Source organism: Mobula birostris, chromosome 10, assembly GCF_030028105.1.
Source record: "Mobula birostris isolate sMobBir1 chromosome 10, sMobBir1.hap1, whole genome shotgun sequence".
Lineage (NCBI taxonomy): Eukaryota > Metazoa > Chordata > Chondrichthyes > Myliobatiformes > Myliobatidae > Mobula > Mobula birostris.
The window spans coordinates 524,164-546,769 of NC_092379.1; the positions used below are offsets into that span (position 1 = coordinate 524,164).

General features: G+C 45.5%; 1 protein-coding gene across 2 annotated transcripts in view; it reads right to left on the reverse strand.

Annotated features, from left to right (window-relative positions):
* Nucleotides 1-222: 222 nt before the first annotated feature.
* The window catches only part of axl (AXL receptor tyrosine kinase), a 189,314-nt gene continuing 166,930 nt past the window's right edge, over nucleotides 223-22,606 (reverse strand). For both annotated transcript variants that reach the window (XM_072269785.1, XM_072269784.1), the window contains 3 exons: nucleotides 21,420-21,579; nucleotides 8,154-8,290; nucleotides 223-5,301 (listed from right to left, as the gene is read on the reverse strand). In XM_072269785.1, coding sequence (XP_072125886.1) covers nucleotides 4,881-5,301; nucleotides 8,154-8,290; nucleotides 21,420-21,579 — 718 coding nt within the window. In that variant the 3' untranslated portion in view covers nucleotides 223-4,880. The remainder of the gene's footprint in view (nucleotides 5,302-8,153; nucleotides 8,291-21,419; nucleotides 21,580-22,606) is intronic.

Here is a 22,606-nt window from a genome sequence, read left to right on the forward strand (position 1 = left end):
CAGTCCGTTACAGCCCCCAACACATCCTCACTGTCCCATCTTCTGATAGGCGCAGTGGGCCAGATGTTACCCCTGACCTTCGGCATTCTGACTCAGCAATTCGGGTAAGACATTAAGTTTCTGCTGTTGCAAGGCTTCATGATACAAACGTTATCTGATTAATTTTAGTTCAGTCCAATGACAATCAGACTAATATGACAATCATACTACCGACAATCAGACTAATAAAGAGAATTTATTTAATAAAAAGCATGTACATCAATGTTTAGCCGCGATATAGCTCTCAGCCTGAACAGCAACTAATAGATGCAATTAATTACAGCTTGAATCAAGTATATACACTTGTATAAAAACTTTTGTAAGAAAGAGACCTGCAAAGTTTAAGAAATCAATCATAGCATAGCTTTGCTTGGAGTCAGCTACTGCCCAGGATATCCTGGACCAGTAGTAGGTGGTCCACTGATCCCCGGGATATCCTGGACCAGTAGTATATGGTCCACTGCTGCCTGGGATATCCTGGACCAGTGGTAGGTGGTCCTTTGATTCCCAGAATATCCTAGACCAGCGGTAGGTGCTCTCTGTGGGTTTGGTTTGATGCAAAAGATTTCCAACTTCCAGATGTTTGGATATATAATCCCTCATCTTGGTAGATTTCACACAAATGCCATGTTTACTATGAAAACAGGTTGGAGATTGGGTAGATGGATTACAGGAAATGGTAAGGGGAATGGACAACAAAGGTCTTGGGTTACTGGGTAACCTTAAGGCATGATGGAGTCACAGAGTCATACAACACAGAAACAGGCCCTTCAGTCCATCGAGTTTATGCCAGCCAGCTATTCACACTAGTTTTACATTAATCCCATTTGTTTATTCTTCCCTCATCCCCATCAGCTCTCTCCAGATTCTACTGCAGATTGACACACCAGGGTAATTAACCCATTAACTGGCATTAGTTTGAGATGTGTGAGGAATCTGGAGAACCTGTGAAGAAACCCACATGGTTACACGAACAACGTGGCGAAGAAACTGGAGAAACCCATGAGGTTACAGGGACAATGTGATGAGGAGAGCAGAGAATCTGTGGAGGAACATGGCAAGGAATTTAGAGTACCTGTGGAGAGTCCCATGAGGTTACAGGGGGAACATGCAGCACAGGTGGTCTGGATGGAAATGAGGTCACTAGCACTGTGCGCCATTTGTTCCATTGTATCGCCCCAGTGGCTCACAGGAAGGGCCAGGAGAAATGCAAATCAACGCACTTGGCAATCTTGGCCATTTGCTCCTTTGGAATATTTCTAGCCCATAAATTTGAACAAATACCTTACTGAAACCCAAAAGTCAAGAGAGAATATTATATTCCTGGCAAAGTAGAAAAAAATACATTGACCCCAGACCTAAAAGGTCAAAGTCATATTGCCTCCAACTGTCAAGTTTATCCTATTTTACTTTAAGGGTGAATTTTGGTTCAGGAGAACGCTTGATGTTTTTATTTTTGTTAAATTTTTAGTTGGAGATACAGCATGGTAGCAGGCCCTGCCTGCCCAGTGAGGCTGTGCTACACAATTACACCCATCTCCAATTAAGCTACTAACCCGACAACTTTGAAACGTGGAAGGGAACCGGAGCAACTGGAGGAAACTCACGCCGTCACGGAGAGAATATACAAACTCCTGACAGACAGCAGTGGGAATTGACTCCTTCAGGTGACTTAGTTTTGGCGTCAGGGTAGTTAATAACCACCGCTACACAGGGGGAAATTTTCCCACTCTGATTTTCCATCATTATTGGTTAGTAACCCAACCCAATTGGAGACAAATTCTAATAGACCTTCCCTATCACCAAGTCCTCCAAAGGTCACTTTATCAGCTTGGATGTTTTTTTAGCTGCAAAGGTGTTAAATTTCTGTGTTACTGATGTTTTATAGTAAATCCACTGAGTCCTTGCAGATGCTGGAAATCAGAAATATAAACTGAGACTGGTGGAAACACTCAGCAGGTCAGGCAGCATCTGTGGAGAAAGAGGAACACGCAGGAGGTCAGGCAGCGCCTGTAGAGAGAGAACTGGTTAATATTTCAGGTCTGAGACCGTTAGTTAGATCTGAAACATTAACTCTGTTCCTCTTTCCACAGATCCTGCCTGACCTGATGAGTGCTTCCAGCTGCTTATGATGAATAACTCTTCTGCCTAATTACACACTGACAATTATACAGTACACTGATGCATTCTCTACAGAGTGGCACATCCACCCATTCCCCTCACTGAAACCTGGTGTCTTAGACCTGAGGACGAACAACTTTAGCCAGAGTGGTGAATCTGTCGAATTTATATCATTGGGTATATTTAAAGTGGAGGTTGATCGGTTCTTGATTAGTAAGGGTATCAAAGATTATGGGGAGAAGGCAAGAGAGTGAGACTGAGAGGGAGAATAAATCAGCCATGATGGAATGGAGGAGGAAACTTGTTGGGCCAAGTGACCTAATTCTTCTTACTGTCTCAGACATTGCAGCCGGACTATTGAGTAGATTAAAAGGCAGGTGGCCAAAGATAATCAGGCCGTTGGCAGTGTGGTTAATGTAGTTGTTGACTTTGGCAGTGTGTCTGAGTGGGCACGACAGTATTGTCCTGAGTACTTCTGCAGTGGTGAATAGGAACACTGAATCTCAGGAAGATACATACTGTTGTAGATTCAATTGTGGTTACTGAAAATCGTATTAATTGAAGCCTGAATACGAATAAAACCTTTGCTTGCCAAATTCCTAATGAAGTTCTGATGGGATTCTTTTGTTCAATCTTTCCTGCAGTCTTGGCCTCTTGTAACTGTGTTGTGTTGGCAGTGGACAATTGCTCCAGTGTTGGTAGCTGTCTAACTAACTCAGAATGCTCGAGAAGGTGAGCCCCTTCGTTGGTTAAGCATTCGGGCCTTGTACAGCCCCACTGCACCATGTGGGAACAAACGTCTTTGGCCTAATGCAGGCAACTGGAACTAACAGGTGGGCATGAACCAGCTAGGGTGAAGGGCCTGTTCCTGTGCTGTCTGACTCTAAGACATTGCATGTTAATGTGGGGTCAGTTCATTCATAAGGAATTTAAAAAATCAACAATAGCAAATTGAATATGATAGAGCAATGAAAAAGTCAGTTTTTCATTGGTCAATTACTTCTGAATGTACACAGTGGGTATCCCAGACTTCTCAGCGTACCATCAATGGAACAGGTATCTGGAAGGTGATTGGTCCATCTATGCAACATGAGTGCCATCCCCTGGCTTGAGTTCACACCAGAGTGTGCCTGAGGTCAAATGCCACACAAAAACACCATATTAATCTTGCCCAGGCACTGAAAGCCCAAAGATTGGGTCTCGATGGCTAAAACTGTCTTTTGCCCAAAGAGGTTTCTTTGAAAATAACTGTTGTTGGCATTCAAAATTTAAATGGTTCTGGCTGTTGGGGTGGATGCTGACTCTCGCCCCCAAGAATCAGTGTCCTGGTCAACAAAGCACCACTGCCAAGAAGTCTGCTGTTGCTCTCCTGGTTTACTTGACTCCTTTTCCAAGCTACTGCAGGCCTGGTTTGTAAAAGGGTTCACACTTGAGACACAGCAAAATGATTGCTAACAAAAAGCCAACTGCACAGAAAGCTGCTGAAATATCTACTGGTTAAGGTCACAATGAGGAGCAGTGGCCCACCACACTGGCAATTGTCCAACAAATGAGGAGAGGTACAGAGTTATTGAGCTATTGAACCAACACTTAACCCCAGAAGCAAAGTACCTAATAATTCGACCAGCTCTCTGACACCAATGCTGGAACTCACGGTCAGAGGTTTCTTCCCACTGTGCGCAAGTCAGTCTAAAGTGCGGCATGTTCAGTTGGCAGAGAGGTCACAGTGTCTATACTTTTCCAGCCCTCGAGACTGGTACAAAGTGCTCGATATTCAGCCTTTGAGTGATGTCTATGTGTTCAGTGTGGTGCTTGAGAAAGTTCCTTCCACCGAGGGAATGCTAACTATACCCCAGTTACCCAGTAATGATCCTTGCATGTATACTTGTTATCACTGAGATGAAATACGTCTGATTTTGAGTCTACTAGGGAGATACAGGAAGAAGCTTGGAAAGCAGCATGTTCTCAGAACATGGTCCTCCGCCTGTCTATACTTTGCTGCTAACATTTCTCCCTCTCATTCCAACTTTATCTTAAATAGTTAAGGAAAATATAAATTTTGAGGAAAACCTCATCTGATCCATTGTTAATAAATTTTTTTATGTCACAAATATTTCCTTTTCCCATTGCCAAATATAAAAGTTAAAAAACTGAGTCCGAGGTTCCCGCAGAACTCACAACTCATTGACCATCAGTGAAAATGTAAGCTGGGTCATGGATACCCAGTATGCTAGGCTCCATAGTGATTGACTCCACCACACCTCACCAACAAAAACTGAACCACAATTCCAAAAGGTGCTCAGGATCCGGTTCTTGTTTGGGCAGCAATATTCCAGACTTCGCAGTGTGGTGTCACCGGGATGGGAAGCAGGGAGATGATAAGGGAAAACCGGCCCCTGGTGACTGGAAGTCTGGAGATATCTCATCTCATGAATTCCACTTTAAAGGAAATGAAGAATGCCAAGCATTAAACAAGCGGGAAACTTTGAGTTTCATGGCATACGAGAGATTTTGTGCTAAATAGATTGGGTTTGGGAATGGTTGATTTGATTGGTTTGTCTGTAACAACGGCTCCAGTTGCCACAGTTGCCAAGAGGCTGTTCCCTGTACCACTGTGGTCATAGTGACTTTTGGAAGTGCCTGCTTGGAGCTGAATGGAGAGATTGTTGAAGGTAAGGCACTTGTAAACACAAAACATAGCGAATGGCACACCATCTCTATCACTTGCAATCCTTCCCACACAGCTCCTCCAGTGGAAGATCATCAGCCAGCGAGCATGGATCATTGGCGCTGGAGAGTGAGGCCATTGCCATGAGACGGGCTGTCTCAGCGGGTGGGCACAGGACGTAGCGGTCAACTGTGTCCGTCTGGTGGACGTCAACTGTGGTGGTGGTGGGCGCTTTGGAGAATTGCGAGCTGGAGTTCTTTAGACACTCCTCAAGGTCCCTGCCCCCCACCGCTCCCTGCTCACAGCTGCTGTCCCGCCGCCCACAGGCGTCCTCCATGTTGACGTAGAGGATCTCCTCTGGATCTGAAGGGTCCGGCAGGTCTTCTAGAATTTTCTCCAGCTGACAGCAGATTATCTCAAATGTTGGCCGTTCTCTAGGATTTAGTTGCCAGCAATAGTACATCAACTCGTACCTGCAAAGAGGAGTCAAGAGTCAATGGTATGACCACACAGAGTCGTAGAGAGATACAGCAATGAAATAGGCCCTTCAGCCCATCAACTCTGTACTGAACACCAACCACCCATTGTACTAATCCTACATTAACTCCTTTGGTTTATTATTGTCACATGTATAGTGAAAAAATTAGTTTTGCATGCCAAAAATCCACAACACACTGAGGAATTAAGGAGGAAAACGGTAACAGAATGCAGATTAAGGCATTACAGTTACAAAGAAAGTGCAGTGCAGGTAAACAAGTAGATTGTGAGGGCAAGAATCATCTTGTTGTATGAGGGAAACTCATTGTACAAAGAGAAAGACAGAGACTGCCTGAGCCTGGTGGTTCATGCTCTCAGGCTTTTGTATCCTCTACCTGATGGGTGGGGGCAGAAGAGAGAATGTCTGGAGTGGGTGGGGTCTGATTATTTTTTGTTTCTCCAAGGCAGTGGGAAGTATAGATAGAGGTTGGTTTCCATGATGTCCTGTACTGTGTCCACAACTCTTTGCAGTTTCTTATTTTCTGCCCAATTTCCCATGTACTTCCCCAAGATTCTATCCTCACCTACACACACAAAGCAAAGTAGAGATAGATCTAACGCTTTAGCACATGCCTACACCCTTCAAACACACTTTGGACTTTCGCCAGCAAGCATCCGTGTTTAGAGTGAGTGGAACACTGCCAAAGTCTCTGAGAATTGCTCATAATCTGAACAGTCCGTAAGTCAGAAACCAACACAACCAGTGTGCGGGAGAGGATCATGGTAACAGCGGTAAATGGAGAGTGAGCAGGCATGGGAAGAATGGCCATCAGGGAGGGCCCCAGTTAAGGTCTCATTATGAAGGAGCCCTCCCACTATACACCGGGGTCCTGGGGCAGAGCAGTACCATGCAATAAATTCTTGAATCGGTCTACGGACTTCCCGGCATCTGACATTTCTGTGGCCGAGAGGAAACAGTATGTGGCGTGTGAGAGGTAACAGCCTCTGTTTGAATATCTGAAGGTGCTTTTCCTCCGGTTCTGGCTGCACTTCAGCCCCGCATTCCTGATCTTTGGCCACACAGGCTGCAAGTCAGGGGGTGGGGGAGTCACTCAGGGACCTGCTGGGCCTGGCCAAGCTGGCCATTCATGGGTCCAGTGGCAGACAGTTGAGGATTCTGCCTGAGGGGACTCCCCACCCCTCTTTTGGGGTTACTGTATGTCTGTGCTTGGCTATCCTTGGAGAAGGAGCATGCCACAGGAACAAAGAGGAATACCCAGAAATGTTGGGCTCCTCGGGAGCTTGAGTGTGTTTTAATTTGAAACTATAAATCATCATCATCATCATCATCATCATCATCATCAGGTGCCATGCCCAGTTTGAGCTTTGACTGCCATGGCCCACACACCCCTGTTTCGGGTCAAGTGGATCAATTCATTGGTATTCATTTCCAGTTCTCTAGCTGCTGTCTCCATCATCATTTGTCTTTGTCTTCCTCTTGCTTTCTTCCTTTCAACCTTTCCCATAATTACCGTGCATTCTAACTCCTCTTTCCTAATCACATGTCCAATGAAGTTACGTGGCCTTTTCATGATCTCATACATTATTTCTCTTTTTGTGTTTGCTCTGTTCATAACATCCTCATTAGATATTCGTTTCGTCCATGATATTCTTTGCATCCTCCTCAAAAACCACACCTCTGCTGCTACAATTCGTTTCCTCATGTTACTAGATATTGTCCAACATTTTGAGAGTCATATAACATAACTGGATAAACGTAACATTTCAGTACTCTGAGGCGGGTTGTCATGCCTAGTTTAGTGTTGGTCAGTATACTCTTCATTCTCGTAAAGGTGTCTTTTGCTATCCCTATTCTTCTTTTGATGTCCAAGTCCCACCCGCCATCTTATGTCACCCAGCTTCCTAAGTAGCAAAAGTTCTTCACTTGTTTTATGTCTTCCCTATTTACTCTCAGCCTGCAGATACGATTCTCCTTATTTCTGGATATCACCATACATTCTGTCTTTTTACAATTGATAGATAGACCCATTTTGCACTTTGTTCAACAACTATATCAATTAAGTTTTGTAGTTCTTCCTCCATACTTGCAATTAACACAGTGTCATCTGAATATCTGAAATTATTGATTCCTAAGATCTCTTAATTTTTGTAATATTGTTTCACTGTACACATTAAATAAATCAGGGGAGAAAACACACCCTTGTCTAACGGCTCTCTTGATTTTCGTAAACTGACTCACTTCTCCATCTATTCTTACAGTGGCGGTTTGTTCCCAGTACAGATTTCTGATTAGGTGGAGGTCTTTCAAATCTAGATCTAGAGTTTCCTGTAATATTTTAAATAACTTATTGTGCTTCACTTTATCAAACTATAGTGTGTTTTATGAAGTCCTATACATTGTATTATAGCATGTTGTGATATTGTGTTGTGTTACTTGAATAAACCTTTTAAATTAAAATAAAGCATGGCTGTCATATCTGTGAGTGAGTCCGCTCAGAGCTCCCAGCTCTGCTCCACTCCAGCCCCCTGAATGGGGAATGAAGGCCACGGAAATGCCCCAGTCTGACCGGACAGAAGATTCTGTGGATGCTGAAAATATTGAGCACCTGCCCACAAGATGCTGGAGGAACGCACCAGACAGGTGGTGTCTACGGAGGGGAGTGAAAAGTTGACCTGCAATTCAGGAAAAATTCCACATGTCCATAGAAATTCTGTGCTCAGAAATGAAACTACAAATATATTAAACAACATTACAACGAAGGAATTCTCTGTATTCTGAGTTGGAGGATACAGCATGTTTTGGGTGAGAGGGGTTAAAGGTCCTTACAGTACATCCAAACAGTCAGGTGGCTGTTTCAGTCTGTTGCCCTGCCGCAGGTAGTCATAGATCTCGCTGTTCTCCACACCTGGGTAAGGTGTCTGTCCACGGGTTGCAATCTCCCACATGGTGACACCGTAGGACCACTGCAAAGTAGAGAGAGAAAATACATCAGGCTGTGTCCCAGACCAGGCTGTAGTCTGGAAAACCTGACAGAACCTAGTAAACACATCAGGGTGTTCCAGACCAGGATGCAGTCTGGCAAACTAGACAGAACCTAGAAAACCCATCAGGGTGTTCCAGACCAGGCTGCAGTCTGGCAAACCAGACAGGACCTAGAAAAGAATCTCTGGATTACTAATCGTGCCACATGCTAGTGAGGCTGGAAATAGGAAGATAATGCAGCTAAATACGTGGCTAAGGAGATGGTGCAGGAGGGAAGTCTTCATGTTTCCGGACAATTGGGCTTTGTTGGACCTGTTCTGACGGGATGGTTTGCACCTGAACTGGAGGGGGACTAACATCCTTGCGGGTAGGTTCGCTAGTGCTGCTCAGGGGGGTTTAAACTAGATTTGCAGAGCGTTAGAGCAGATAGTGAGGTGGAGGAGGATAAAGGTTATGCGAGGACTGCATGTATAGACAGAAATCAAAAGTTTGTGCGTGATAGAAATGTTCTCAGGTGTATCTATTTCAATGCAAGGAGTATTAAAGGTAAAGCAGATGAGCTTAGGGCGTGTATTGGCACGTTATTGCTACTAGTGAGACTTGGTTGCAGGAGGGGCAGGACTGGCAGCTTAGTGTTCCGGGGTTCCGTAGTTTCAGACGTGATAGAGGGGGAGGGATGAAAGGGAGGGATGAAAGGGGGAGGAGTGGCATTACTAGTCAGGGAAAATATCACAGCTGTGCGTAGACAGGACAGCCTGGAGGGCTTGTCTACAAAGACCATATGGCTTATGCGCATGCACCGGTCGTGCATGCAGCCGGTTACAGTTGCTCCGTTGTTTCTTACTTTTAAACTTTTTAACTTAGTCATTTGTTGTATTTTTTTTCTCATGGTAACACGTTGATGCTGCACCCTCTCTAACATGCTGGTGGAGAGAGTTTTACTTGCTTTTTTAGTGCTGGAATTAGTTACATTCAGACACGTCTCGTTAGCGTGGCAGCAGGATGGCCACATTGTTTACTCCAGGGACCAATTGATGGCGCTCATGCCCGCCGGTTTAGCGAACAGAGCAGCGGACATCCCGGCTGAAATCTGGAGGGAAACACACAGAGGATGCAGAGGGGGATCGAAAAGGCGAGGGAAGAGGACCGGGTCGAGACAACAGAGGCTTTTGGAGTAGAGAAGTTATACGCCATGTCTCCCCTCTCTCATCATGGGAAATGTGAGATTGCTGGGGAATAAAATGGATGAACTGACTGCGCTTGTCAGGAGTCAGAGAACATTTCGGGAGAGCAGTGTCACGTGTTTTACTGAGACGTGGCTGCACGAGGACATACCCGATCAAAGCGTTTCCATAGAGGGCTTCCAGACCGTTCGAGCTGACCGGAATTGCACTGAGAGCGGTAAGTGTAAAGGAGGGGGGCTGGAGGTTCTGGTAAATAACAGATGGTGCAATCCTGGGCATATTACGATCAAGGAACGTGCTTGTAGCCCGGATATTGAACTTTTTGCTGTTGGACTCCGGCCATATTATTTGCCAAGGGAAATCTCGCATGCAATTGTGGTTGTTGTGTACATCCCTCCCTCTGCCAACCCGACGTCAGCGTATAACATCATTTACACCGTCATAGCCAGATTACAAACTCAGCAACCGACTGCCCTCATTACCATCTCGGGTGACTTCAACCTAGAAGACTGCTAGAACACTGCCCAACTTCCTGCAGTATGTGAGCTGTACAAGCAGAGGGGAGAGGACTCTGGATTTGATGTACGCTAACATACAGCTCCTCTCCCCTCCCCCCACTGGGAAGGTCAGATCACATCCTGGTGCATCTAAAACCCTGCTACGTTCCTCTGGTGAAGAGTAAACCTGCAACCTCGAGGACAGTGAGGAAATGGTCAGAGGAGGCTTATGAGGCGCTCCAGGGTTGTTTTGAGGTGACAGACTGGCAGGCACTCTGTGAGCCACATAGAGAGGATATTGATGGGCTCACAGAGTGCATCACTGATTACATCAACTTCTGTGTGGACTGCAATGTTCCGACAAAAACTGTCCTTTGTTATTCAAATAACAAGCCATGGGTGACAAAGGACATTAAGGACATCCTGAACGCTAAAAAGAGGGCGTTTAGAGATGGAAATAGGGAGGAGCTGAGGGCAATACAGAGGGACCTGAAAGCCAGGATCAGGGAGGCTAAAGACAGGTACAGGAGGAAGCTTGAGTGGAAACTCCAGCAGAACAACATGAGAGAGGTCTGGAGGGGGATGAGGACCATCACTGGGTTCCGGCAAACTAGCAACAGAGGAGCGGGAGGCAGTGTGGACAGGGCCAATGAACTTAACTTGTTCTTTATGTAACGAAAGAGGGTTACAAAAAGTACACATAGATTAAGATGTTAACTGTCCTGTGCTGGCACCAGTGGGATCAGCAGTTGATCTGCCACCTGTCTTCAGGAGAAAGAGAGATAAGGAAGACAATGGAGCAACATTTGGAAATGTTAATGAAGAGACGAGAGAGTTTAACGGAAGGAGACACCGGTCTGGGTATAGTCAAGATCGGCTCCGTTTGAACCCTGAACTGTTTGAAGTGTGATGGACAGGCGATACCCCAGCAGGGGAATAAAAAGGGACAGGTTGCTAAGGCAGGACACACACAACACCACGAGGTAACAAGACCCTGGAAGCGGTGCGCCTCCCACAAGTCGGTGGGCGTTGTTGGAGGTCTGGTCGCGGGACAGGCCAGAGACACACAGGGTAGAAAGGTACAGATCGGCGGGAACCTGGTGTGTGTGTCCACCCTTGCCTGGGTGCTGGGTTCACCGCGGAAGAACGATTGTGTCTGGAACGGATGGGTCACAGTCAGTGACCTCAGAAGACATTACAAAGGGCTCGCCCGAAAGCTGACTGCGAGGAATATCGAAGGTCTGTGTGGAAGCCGTTTTGAATATTCATTCGCTTTTGCTCTCTCTCTCCTTCCTCCCCACTGTCCACCGGCACGGCAGTGATTACTGTGAACTGAACTGAACTTTGCATCACTTTGAAACTGGTCATTTACCCCTAGGCTACAATAGAGCTTGATTGATCCTATTATCCTAGTTCTGTGTACATGTGTGTTTATCATTGCTGAACTGTTGCATTTATTATCCTTTTGATTAGAGTATTGTGTTGCTTATTTCTTTAATAAAACTTTCTTAGTTCCAGTAATCCAGACTCCAACTGAGTGATCCATTTCTGCTGGTTTGGCAACCCAGTTACGGGGTACGTAACATTTAACAGATTTGACGTTGTGACCTCTGCCCATCCCACACATGAACCATCTGTTGTTGGCCCCCAACCAACATATATTCCACTCTCCCCTCCTACCCCTCCTCACAGTCCTCCACCCTGCTCGCATGACTATACCCCTTCCCCACACAAAACCACCATGGTGGGCTTCACAGCTGAACAGGTGAGAAGACAGCTGAAACGTCTCAACCCAAGCAAGGCTGCAGGACCGGATGGTGTCAGTACCAGGGTGCTCAAAGCCTGTGCCCCTCAGCTATGTGGAGTACTTCGCCATGTATTCAACCTGAGCCTGAGGCTCCGGAGGGTTCCTGTACTGTGGAAAACATCCTGCCTCGTCCCTGTGCCGAAGACGCCGCGCCCCAGCGGCCTCAATGACTACAGACCGGTGGCATTGACCTCCCACATCATGAAGACCCTAGAGAGACTTGTTCTGGAGCTGCTTCGGCCTATGGTCAGGCCGCACGTAGATCCCCTCCAGTTCACCTACCAGCCCCGACTAGGAGTTGAGGATGCCATCGCCTACCTGCTGAACCATGTCTACGCCCACCTGGACAAGCCAACCAGCACTGAGGGTCATGTTTTTTGACTTCTCCAGTGCGTTCAACACCATCCGCCCTGCTCTGCTGGGGGAGAAGCTGACAGCGATGCAGGTGGATGCTCCCCTGGTATCATGGATTCTTGATCACCTGACTGGCAGACCACAGTACGTGTGCTTGCAACACTGTGTGTCCGACAGAGTGATCAGCAGCACTGGGGCTCCACAGGGGACTGTCTTGTCTCCCTTTCTCTTCACCATTTACACCTCGGACTTCAACTACTGCACAGAGTCTTGTCATCTTCAGAAGTTTTCGGATGACTCTGCCATAGTTGGGTGCCTCAGCAAGGGAGATGAGGCTGAGTACAGGGCTACGGTAGGTAACTTTGTCACATGGTGTGAGCAGAATTATCTGCAGCAGCTGGTGGTAGACCTGAGGAGAGCTAAGGTACCGGTGACCCTTGTTTCCATCCAGGGGGTCAGTGTGGGCATGGCAGAGGATTACAAATACCTGGGGATACGAATTGACAATAAACTGGACTGGTCAAAGAATACTGAGGCTGTCTACAAGAAGAGTCAGAGCCGACTCTATTTCCTGAGGAGACTGAGGTCCTTTAACATCTGACGGACGATGCTGAGGATGTTCTACGAGTCTGTGGTGGCCAGTGCTATCATGTTTGCTGTTGTGTGCTGGGGCAGCAGGCTGAGGGTAGCAGACACCAACAGAATCAACAAACTCATCTGTAAGGCCAGTGATGTTGTGGGGATGGAACTGGACTCTCTGACGGTGGTGTCTGAAAAGAGGATGCTGTCTAAGTTGCATGCCATCTTGGTCAATGTCTCCCATCCACTACATAATGTACTGGGTGGGTACAGGAGTACATTCAGCCAGAGACTCATTCCACTGAGATGCAACACAGAGCATCATAGGAAGACATTCCTGCCTGTGGCCATCAAACTTCACAACTCCTCCCTTGGAGGGTCAGACACCCTGAGCTGATAGGCTGGTCCTGGACTTATTTCATAATTTACTGGCATAATTTACATATTACTATTTAACTATTTATGGTTCTATTACTATTTATTATTTATGGAGCAACTGTAACGAAAACCAATTTCCCCCGGGATCAATAAAGTATGACTATGACTATGACATATGAGTGGAGCTGAGGAAGGGGAAAGGGGTGACCACACTGATAGGGTTGTATTATAGACCGCCCAATAGTCAGAGAGAATTGGAGGAGCGAATCTGTAGCGAGATAGTAGACCGATGTAAGAAACAGGAAGTTATAATAGCAGGGGATTTTAACTTTCCACATATTGACTGGAACTACCACACTGTGAAAGGGCTAGGTGGCTTGGAGTTTGCCAAATGTGTTCAGGAAAGTTTTCTAAATCAATATATAGAGGTACCTACAAGAGAGGATGCAATACTTGATCTCCTGTTAGGGAACCAGATAGGTCAGGTGACAGAAGTATGTGTAGGTGAACATTTTGGGTACAGTGACCACAATGTCATTAGTTTCAAGTTAATTATGGATAAGGATAGGTCTGGTCCTCGTGTTGAGGTTCTAAATTGGAGAAGGGCCAATTTTGTGGAAATGAGGAAGGATCTAGGAAGAGTGGATTGGGATAAGTTGTTTTCTGGCAAGGATGTGTTCAGCAAGTGGAAGGTCTTCAAAGGCAAAATTTTGAAAGTGCAGAGTTTGCATGTTCCTGCCAGGATTAAAGGCAGAGTTAACAGGCATAGGGAACCTTGGTTTTCAAGGGATATTGGTGATCTGGTTAAGAAAAAGAGAGGGTGTATAACAGGTATAGGCAACAAGGAACAAATGAGGTACTTGAAGAGTATAGAAAATGTAAGAAAATACTAAAGAAGGAAATCAGGAAGGCAAAAGGAAGACATGAGATTGCTTTGGCAGATAATGCGAAGGTAAACCCGAAGGGTTTCTACAAGTATATTAAGAGTAAAAGGATAGTGAGGGACAAAATTGGTCCCCTAGAACATCAGAGTGGTCGTCTATGTGTGGAGCCTCACGAGATGGGGTAGACCTTAAACAGTGTTTTTGCATCAGTATTTACTCAGGAAACTGGCATAGCGTATATGGAAGGAAGGGAAACAAGCAGTAGTTTAGGCTCTCAGTATTCTAGATGCACTGGTAACTGTTGATCGCTTCTCTGAAGTGTTATATTAAAATGGCTTCTTGTAATGTTAACTGCTGAGCAAGGGGTTCTCTGTAACTGCAATGTTTGGGTTATACAGGGAGATAATGGAAATTGTATTCATTTGTTAGCCAATGGAAGTCATGTTCTGTTATCTTGTATACGTGTGCTGAGTTGAGGAGCACGGTCTTTTGTGGGAGGCGAGCAGAGAGGACGGACGGGTGAGGAATGGACAGCGGTTCCCAGGCGGTGGACACCGGACCTCGGGTGTTCGGATGGTGGCCGGAGTCTCGGAAGGACGTTGTGGATGGAATCGGAGGCGTGAGCTCCAACGTATTAAAATATTATGTGCACAAGACTGATAAGTTACTTATGTGGCGCCTTTTCTTGTAGTTGTTTCTACTAACCCATCACCAAAGATTTGCTATAAAGTATAATTCTTTACTCGCACTTTGTATATTCTTTCATATTTGTGTTGTGGCTGATCATTGGGCGACTCACACCTTATCCGCACCAAAGCAATTGATCTGTTTGGTGGGGTCAACAGCTATTCACCCTAGGCAACGGGGGGTCAGTGGGGCAAAGACCCTTACAGTAGTGTCATGGAACATATAGAGATTAAAGAGGAGGAGGTGCTTGCTGCCTTACAGCGAATAAAGGCAGATAAATCCCCCAGGCTGACATGATATTTTCTCGGACCTTGAGAGAGACTAGTGTAGAAATTGCAGGGGCCCTGGCAGAAATATTCAAAATGTCCTTAGCCACGGGTGCAGTGCCGGAGGACTGGAGGGTAGCTCATGCTGTTCCGTTGTTTAAAAAAGGCTCCAAAAGTAAACCAGGTGAGTACAGGCCAGTGAGCCTGACACCAGTAGTAGGTAAATTATTGGAAGGTGTTCTGAGAGATCGGATATACAAGTATTTGGACAGCCAAGGGCTGATTAAGGATAGTCAGCATGGCTTTGTGTGTGGTAGATTGTGTTTACGAATCTTATAGAGTTTTTCGAGGAGGTTACCAAGAAAGTAGATGAAGAAAAGACTGTGGATGTTGTCTACATGGACCTTAGTAAGACCTTTGACAAGGTCCCACATGGGAGGTTAGTTCGGAAGGTTCAGACATTAGGTATCCATGGAGAGGTTGTAAACTGGATTCGAAATTGGCTGTGTGGGAGAAGACAGAGAGTGCTAGTGGATGATTGCTTCTCAGACTGGAGGCCTGTGATTAGTGGTGTGCCTCAGGGATCTGTGCTGGGACCATTGTTGTTTGTTGTTTATATCAATGATCTAGATGACAATGTGATAAATTGGATCAGCAGGTTTGCTGATGACACTAAGATTGGAGGCTTTGTGGACAGCGAGGAGGGCTTTCAAAGTTTGCAGAGAGATCTGGACCAACTGGAAAAATGGGCCAGAAAATGGCAGATGGAATTTAATGCAGTCAAGTGTGAGGTGTTGCATTTTGGAAGGATAAAATAAAGGTAGGACATACACAGTAAATGGTAGGGCGCTGAGGAGTGTGGAGGAACAAAGGGCTCTGGGAATTCAGATACATAATTCCCTGAAAGTGGCGTCACAGGTAGATGGGGTTGTAAAGAAGGCTTTTGGCATCCTTGCATTCATAAAAAGTATTGAGTATAGGAGTTGAGATGTTATGGTGAGGTTGTTTAAGACATTGGTGAGGCCAAATTTGGACTATTGTGTACAGTGCTGATCACCTAACTATAGGAAGGATATCAGTAAGACTGAAAGAGTGCATAGAAGATTTACTAGGATGTTGCTAGTTCTTCAGGAGTTGAGTTACAGGGAAAGATTGAACAGGTTAGGACTTTATTCCTTGGCGCGTAGAAGAATGAGGGGGGATTTGATAGAGGTTTACAAAACTATGAGGGGTATAGACAGAGTAAATGTGAGTTGGCTCTTTCCACTTAGATTAGGAGAGATAAATATGAGAGGACATGGCCTTAGGGTGAAAGGGGAAAGGTTTAGGGGGAACTTCTTCACTCAGAGAGTGGTGGGAGTGTGGAACAAACTGCCATCTGACATGGTAAATGCAGGCTCACTCTTAAGTTTTAAGAATAAGTTGGATAAGATACATGGATGGGAGAGATCTGGATGGTTATGGACTGGGTGCAGGTCAATGGGACTAGTGGAATAAAATTTTGGCACAGACTAGAAAGGCCAAATGGCCTGTTTTCTGTGCTGTAGTGTTACCACAGAAACCATAGAAACTACAGCACAGAAACAGGCCTTTTGGCCCTTCTTGGCTGTGCCAAACCATTTTCTGCCTAGTCCCACTGACCTGCACACGGACCATATCCCTCCATACACCTCCCATTCAAGTATCTGTCCAATTTATTCTTAAATGTTAAAAAAGAACCCGCATTTACCACCTCGTCTAGCAGCTTATTCCATACTCCCACCATTCTCTGTGTGAAGAAGCCCCCCCAATGTTCCCTTTAAACTTTTCCCCCCTCACCCTTAACCCATGTCCTCTGGTTTTTTTCTCCCCTTGCCTCAGTGGAAAAAGCCTGCTTGCATTCACTCTATCTATACCCATCATAATTTATATACCTCTATCAAATCTCCCCTCATTCTTCTACGCTCCAGGGAATAAAGTCCTAACCTATTCAACCTTTCTCTGTAGCTGAGTTTCTCAAGTCCCGGCAACAACCTTGTAAACCTTCTCTGCACTCTTTCAACCTTACTTATATCCTTCCTGTAATTTGGTGACCAAAACTGAACACAATACTCCAGATTCGGCCTCACCAATGCCTTATACAACCTCATCATAACATTCCGGCTCTTATACTCAATACTTTGATTAATAAAGGCCAATGTTCCAAAAGCTCTCTTTACGACCCTATCTACCTGTGACGCCACTTTTAGGAAATTTTGTATCTGTATTCCCAGATCCCTCTGTTCCACTGCACTCCTCAGTGCCTTACCATTAACCCTGTATGTTCTACCTTGGTTTGTCCTTCCAACATGCAATACCTCACACTTGTCTGCATTAAACTCCATCTGCCATTTTTCAGCCCATTTTTCCAGCTGGTCCAAGTCCCTCTGCAGGCTCTGAAAACCTTCCTCGCTGTCTACTACACCTCCAATCTTTGTAACATCAGCAAATTTGCTGATCCAATTTACCACATTATCATCCAGATCATTGATATAGATGACAAATAACAATGGACCCAGCACTGATCCCTGTGGCACACCACTAGTCACAGGCCTCTACTCGGAGAAGCAATTCTCTACTACCACTCTTTGGCTTCTTCCATTGAGCCAATGTCTGATCCAATTTACCACCTCTCAATGTATACCTAGCAACTGAATTTTCCTAACTAACCTCCCATGCGGGACCTTGTCAAAGGCCTTACTGAAGTCCATGTAGACAATATCCACTGCCTTCCCTTCATCCACTTTCCTGGTAACCTCCTCGAAAAACTCCAATAGATTGGTCAAACATGACCTGCCACGCACAAAGCCATGTTGACTCTCCCTAATAAGTCCCTGTCTATCCAAATGCTTGTAGATTCTGTCTCTTAGTACTCCCTCCAATAACTTACCTACCACCAACGTTAAACTTACCGGCCTATAATTTACCGGATTACTTTTCGATCCTTTTTTAAACAACGGAACAACATGAGCCACTCTCCAATCCGCCGGCACCTCACTTGTAGACAGCGACATTTTAAATATTTCTGCCAGGGCCCCTGCAACTTCAACACCAGTCTCCTTCAAGGTCTGAGGGAACACCCTGTCAGGTCCCGGGGATTTATCCACTTTAATTTTCCTCAAGACAGCAAGCACCTCCTCCTTTTCGATCTGTACAGTTTCCATGGTCTCACTACTTGTTTCCCCTAATTCCATAGACTTCATGCCAGTTTCCTTAGTAAATACAGACGCAAAAAACCTATTTAAGATCTCCCCCATTTCCTTTGATTCCTCACATAGGCAACCACTCTGATCTTCAAGAGGACCAATTTTATCCCTTACAATCCTTTTGCTCTTAATATACTTGTAAAAGCTCTTTGGATTATCCTTCACTTTGACTGCCAAGGCAACCTCATGTCTTCTTTTAGCCCTCCTGATTTCTTTCTTAAGTATTTTCTTGCACTTCTTATACTCCTCAAGCACCTTATTTTCTCCCTGCTTCCTATACATGTCATACAACTCCCTCTTCTTCTTTATCAGAGTTGCAATATCCCTTGAGAACCAAGGTTCCTTATTCCTATTCAATTTGCCTTTAATTCTGACAGGAACATACAAGCCCTGCACTCTCAAAATTTCTCCTTTGAAGGCTTCCCACCTACCGATCACATCCTTGCCAGAGAACAACCTGTCCCAATCCACGCTTTTTAGATCTTTTCTCATTTCTTCAAATTTGGCCTTCTTCCAGTTAAGAACCTCAACCCTAGGACTATGTTCTATGGTTCTAAAACCCATCAGGGTGTCCCAGGACAGGCTACAGGCCGGCAAACTGGACAGAACATAAAACAGTCCAAGGACAGACCCATCGGCCTACGAACTCTCTACGGATAAAACTAAATCTCTTCTGTCTGCACGTGACCCATATCCCTCCATTCATGTGTCCATCTAAAAGCTTCTGGAAGATCAATATTGTATCAGCTTCCAGCACTACACCGGCAGGTTATTCACAGGGTAGATTAAACAACCCTACCACTCTCATGTGAGAAAACTTGGCCCACACATCCCCTTTAAACTCACCCCTCTCTTATTTAAATTTGTGTTCATCCTGTTTGTAAAGTACTGTGTTGCTGCTGTAAGATTACTTTCATAATACTTATGCCTTAGGAAAGCCTTCTATGACAACAAATTTAACCTAAAGCCAAGCAGATTTAGAGAAAGGGAATAAAGACACAACCCGGACAAGATTGGAGACAACCAGAGATGCTGATGATACCTCTCTAGTACTACAAAACAACAGATTTCACAATATACAGTGTGTCCGTGGCAATAAACCTGATTCTGATCTCTGGTGATGAGGATTACAAACTGATCACCACTCTCGAATCAACGCCATTCCCAGTCGACAGAAACATAGAACAGTACATGGGAAAAGACTCTTCAGCCCATGATGTCGTGTCCAACTAATTAAACAAGAAATTAAATTATACTGATCCCTTCGGCCTACACAATGTCCATGCCACTCCATTATCTGCCTGCCTAAAAGACTCTTACATGTCTCTATGTATCTGCCACCACAACCTCCCAATGCATTCCATACACCAACCACTCTGTATGCAGTGCATTCTGGACAGATCCCACTCTGTGTACAATGCATTCCAGACACCCCCCCACTCTGTGTACAATGCATTACAGACACCCTCCACTCTGTGTACAATGCATTCCAGACACCGCTACTCTGTGTACAATGCATTCCAAACACCCACACTCTGTGTACAATGCATTCCAGATGCCCCCCATTCTGTGTACAATGCATTCCAGATGCCCCCCAGTCTGTGTACAATGCATTCCAGACACCGCTACTCTGTGTACAATGCATTCCAAACACCCACACTCTGTGTACAATGCATTCCAGACACCACCCCCAGTCTGTGTACAATGCATTACAGACACCCCCCACTCTGTGTACAATGCATTACAGACATTCCCCACTCTGTGTACTATTCAGTACAGACACCCTCCAGTCTGTGTACAATGCATTCCAAACCACCCCCCCCCCAAGTCTGTGTACAGTGCATTACAGGCACCCTCATTCTGTGTACAATGCATTCTGGACAGACCCCAATCTGTGTACAATGTATTACAGACACCACCCACTCTGTGTACAATGCATTCCAAACACCCCCCAGTCCGTGTACAATGCATTCCAGACCCCCCCAGTCTGTGTACAATGCATTATAGACACCCCCCACTCTGTGTACAATGCATTACAGACACCCTGCACTCTGTGTACAATACATTATAGACACCCCCCACTCTGTGTACAATGCAGTACAGACATCCCCCAATCTGTGTGTAAAGGCCCATTAAAGTATCGTAGCTTAACTTTTCCTATGTTTTCTTGTATTTTTCCTTATAGACGTCATTTTTCAGTGAATTTTCAGCAATTGCATTATGGCTGTTTCTGTATTTTTCTGGAAGTTTCTACTGTACCAGCTGTCATTCCACTTGATTCTACTTCATAGACTATCTCTAATCACTGGAATTTGCTTTATCTCTTTGGACAGTGAGCTTTTTGTATAAGATGACCTCAACTTCTTCGTCTCCTTGTCTTTTTTTTTCTCCTACTTTGCTTACTCTCCCTTACAGTACAGTGAATTGGTTCCTGTTATTTTTAATTGTTATGAACATAGAAAGCCTACAGCACAATACAGGCCCTTCAGCCCACAAAGCTGTGCCGAACATGTCCCTACCTTAGAACTACCTAGGGTTACCCACAGCCCTCTATTTTTCCAAGCTCCATGTAGCCATCTAGGAGTCTCTTAAAAGACCCCATCGTTTCCGCCTCCACCACGGTTGCCGGCAGCCCCTTCCACGCACTCACCACCCTCTGAGTAAAAAACTTACCCCGACATCTCCTCTGTACCTACTTCCAAGCACCTTAAAACTGTGCCCTCTCGTGCTAGCCATTTCAGCCCTGGGAAAAAGCCTCTGACTATCCACATGATCAATGCCTCTCATCATCTTATACACCTCTATCAGGTCACCTCTCATCCTCCATCATTCTAAGGAGAAAAGGCCAAGATCACTCAACCTATCTTTATAAGGCATGCTCCCCAATTCAAGAAACATCCTTGTAAATCTCCTCTGCACCCTTTCTATGGTTTCCACGTCCTTCCTATAGTGAGGCGACCAGAACTGAGCACAGTACTCCAAGTGGGGTCTGACCAGGGTCCTGTACAGCTGCAACATTACCTCTCGGCTCCTAAACTCAATCCCACGATTAATAAAGGCCAATGCACCGCATGCCTTCTTAACCACAGAACACCTAATAAAGTGACTATAATTAAAAGATTGACACTTTATTCTTGACTTCATAAGACTCTCTGTATCTCATCATCTCCAGATTCACAGGGCACTGCGTACACCAAGACATTATCTTCCAGGTTGGAGCTCCAAGTGGCTCAGGGTACAGTGTACATACCACATCGCTCTTGCTTGTGTAAACTCTGTCTGCCAGGCTTTCGATCGCGATCCACTTCACGGGCATCTTCGAGATCCGGCCCTGGCGATAGTAATCCCCGTTGTAGATTTTTTTGGAAAGGCCAAAATCAGCCACACAGACACTCATGTTTTCATTCAACCTAAAATGAGATAGAGGGGAGAAAGTAAGTATGAAAGAGAGGGGGATTAGAGAGACAGGAGAGAGATTGGAAAGGGAGGAGAAGGGAAGGGGGGGAGGGGAGGGTGAGGGGGAAGGGGAGGGGGAAGGGGAAGGGGAAGGAGAGGGGAAGGGGAGGGGAAGGGGAGGGGGAGGGGAAAGGGAGGGAGAGGGGGAAGGGGAGGGGAGGGGGAAGGGGAGGGGGAGTGAGAAAGGAGGAGAGAGAGAGGCAGAGGGAGAATAATGAACAGAGAGATCCTTTAGACATCATACAGCTCACAGCCCACAGATTTTCAGTGACACTAACTGTGTGAGAATGAGTGATCAGTGTTTGTCATAGGTCTGAGACATATCCTTGAGAGCCTTGTGGCAAGGTTATTCCAGACTCTGCTGCCTGTCTTCCCACTCAAACCCACTTGTGTTTAGAAAGGATCTGTCCTCACAGTGGTACAGCTGGTACAGCCAGTATGTTCCAGTGCCAAAGACCCACGTTCTGTCCCAACCAGTTCAATAAGGTGATGAATGTGTGGAGTTTTCACACTCTCCCTGTGACTGAGTGGATTCCTCTGGATGACCCGCTTTCCTCTGAAAGATGGGTAAGTAGTCTAAACATGGCGAGTTCTCTCACTCCAGTTTGCTGCCACATTGGGTCAGTGGATTAAAAAGCTATACATTGTCCCTGGAGCATAGTTAAGTGAAGTTGATCAACTTCAACAGGATGAGTTGAAGCTTAAAAGGCAGACAAAATTGAAAAGGGTGAATGCAGGACTGAAGGTGTTATATTTGAATGCACACAGTATATGGATTAAACTAGATGAACTTGCAGCCCGAGGAATTCTGCAGATACTGGAAATTCAAGCAACACACATCAAAGTTGCTGGTGAACGTGCAGAAACGAGTTTGGTGGGGCAGGGGCAAGCTGAGACAATAGCCGTTCACCAGCAACTTTGATGAACTCGCAGCACAGTTGCACATTGGCAGGTATGATGTTGTCGGCATCACTGAAAGAA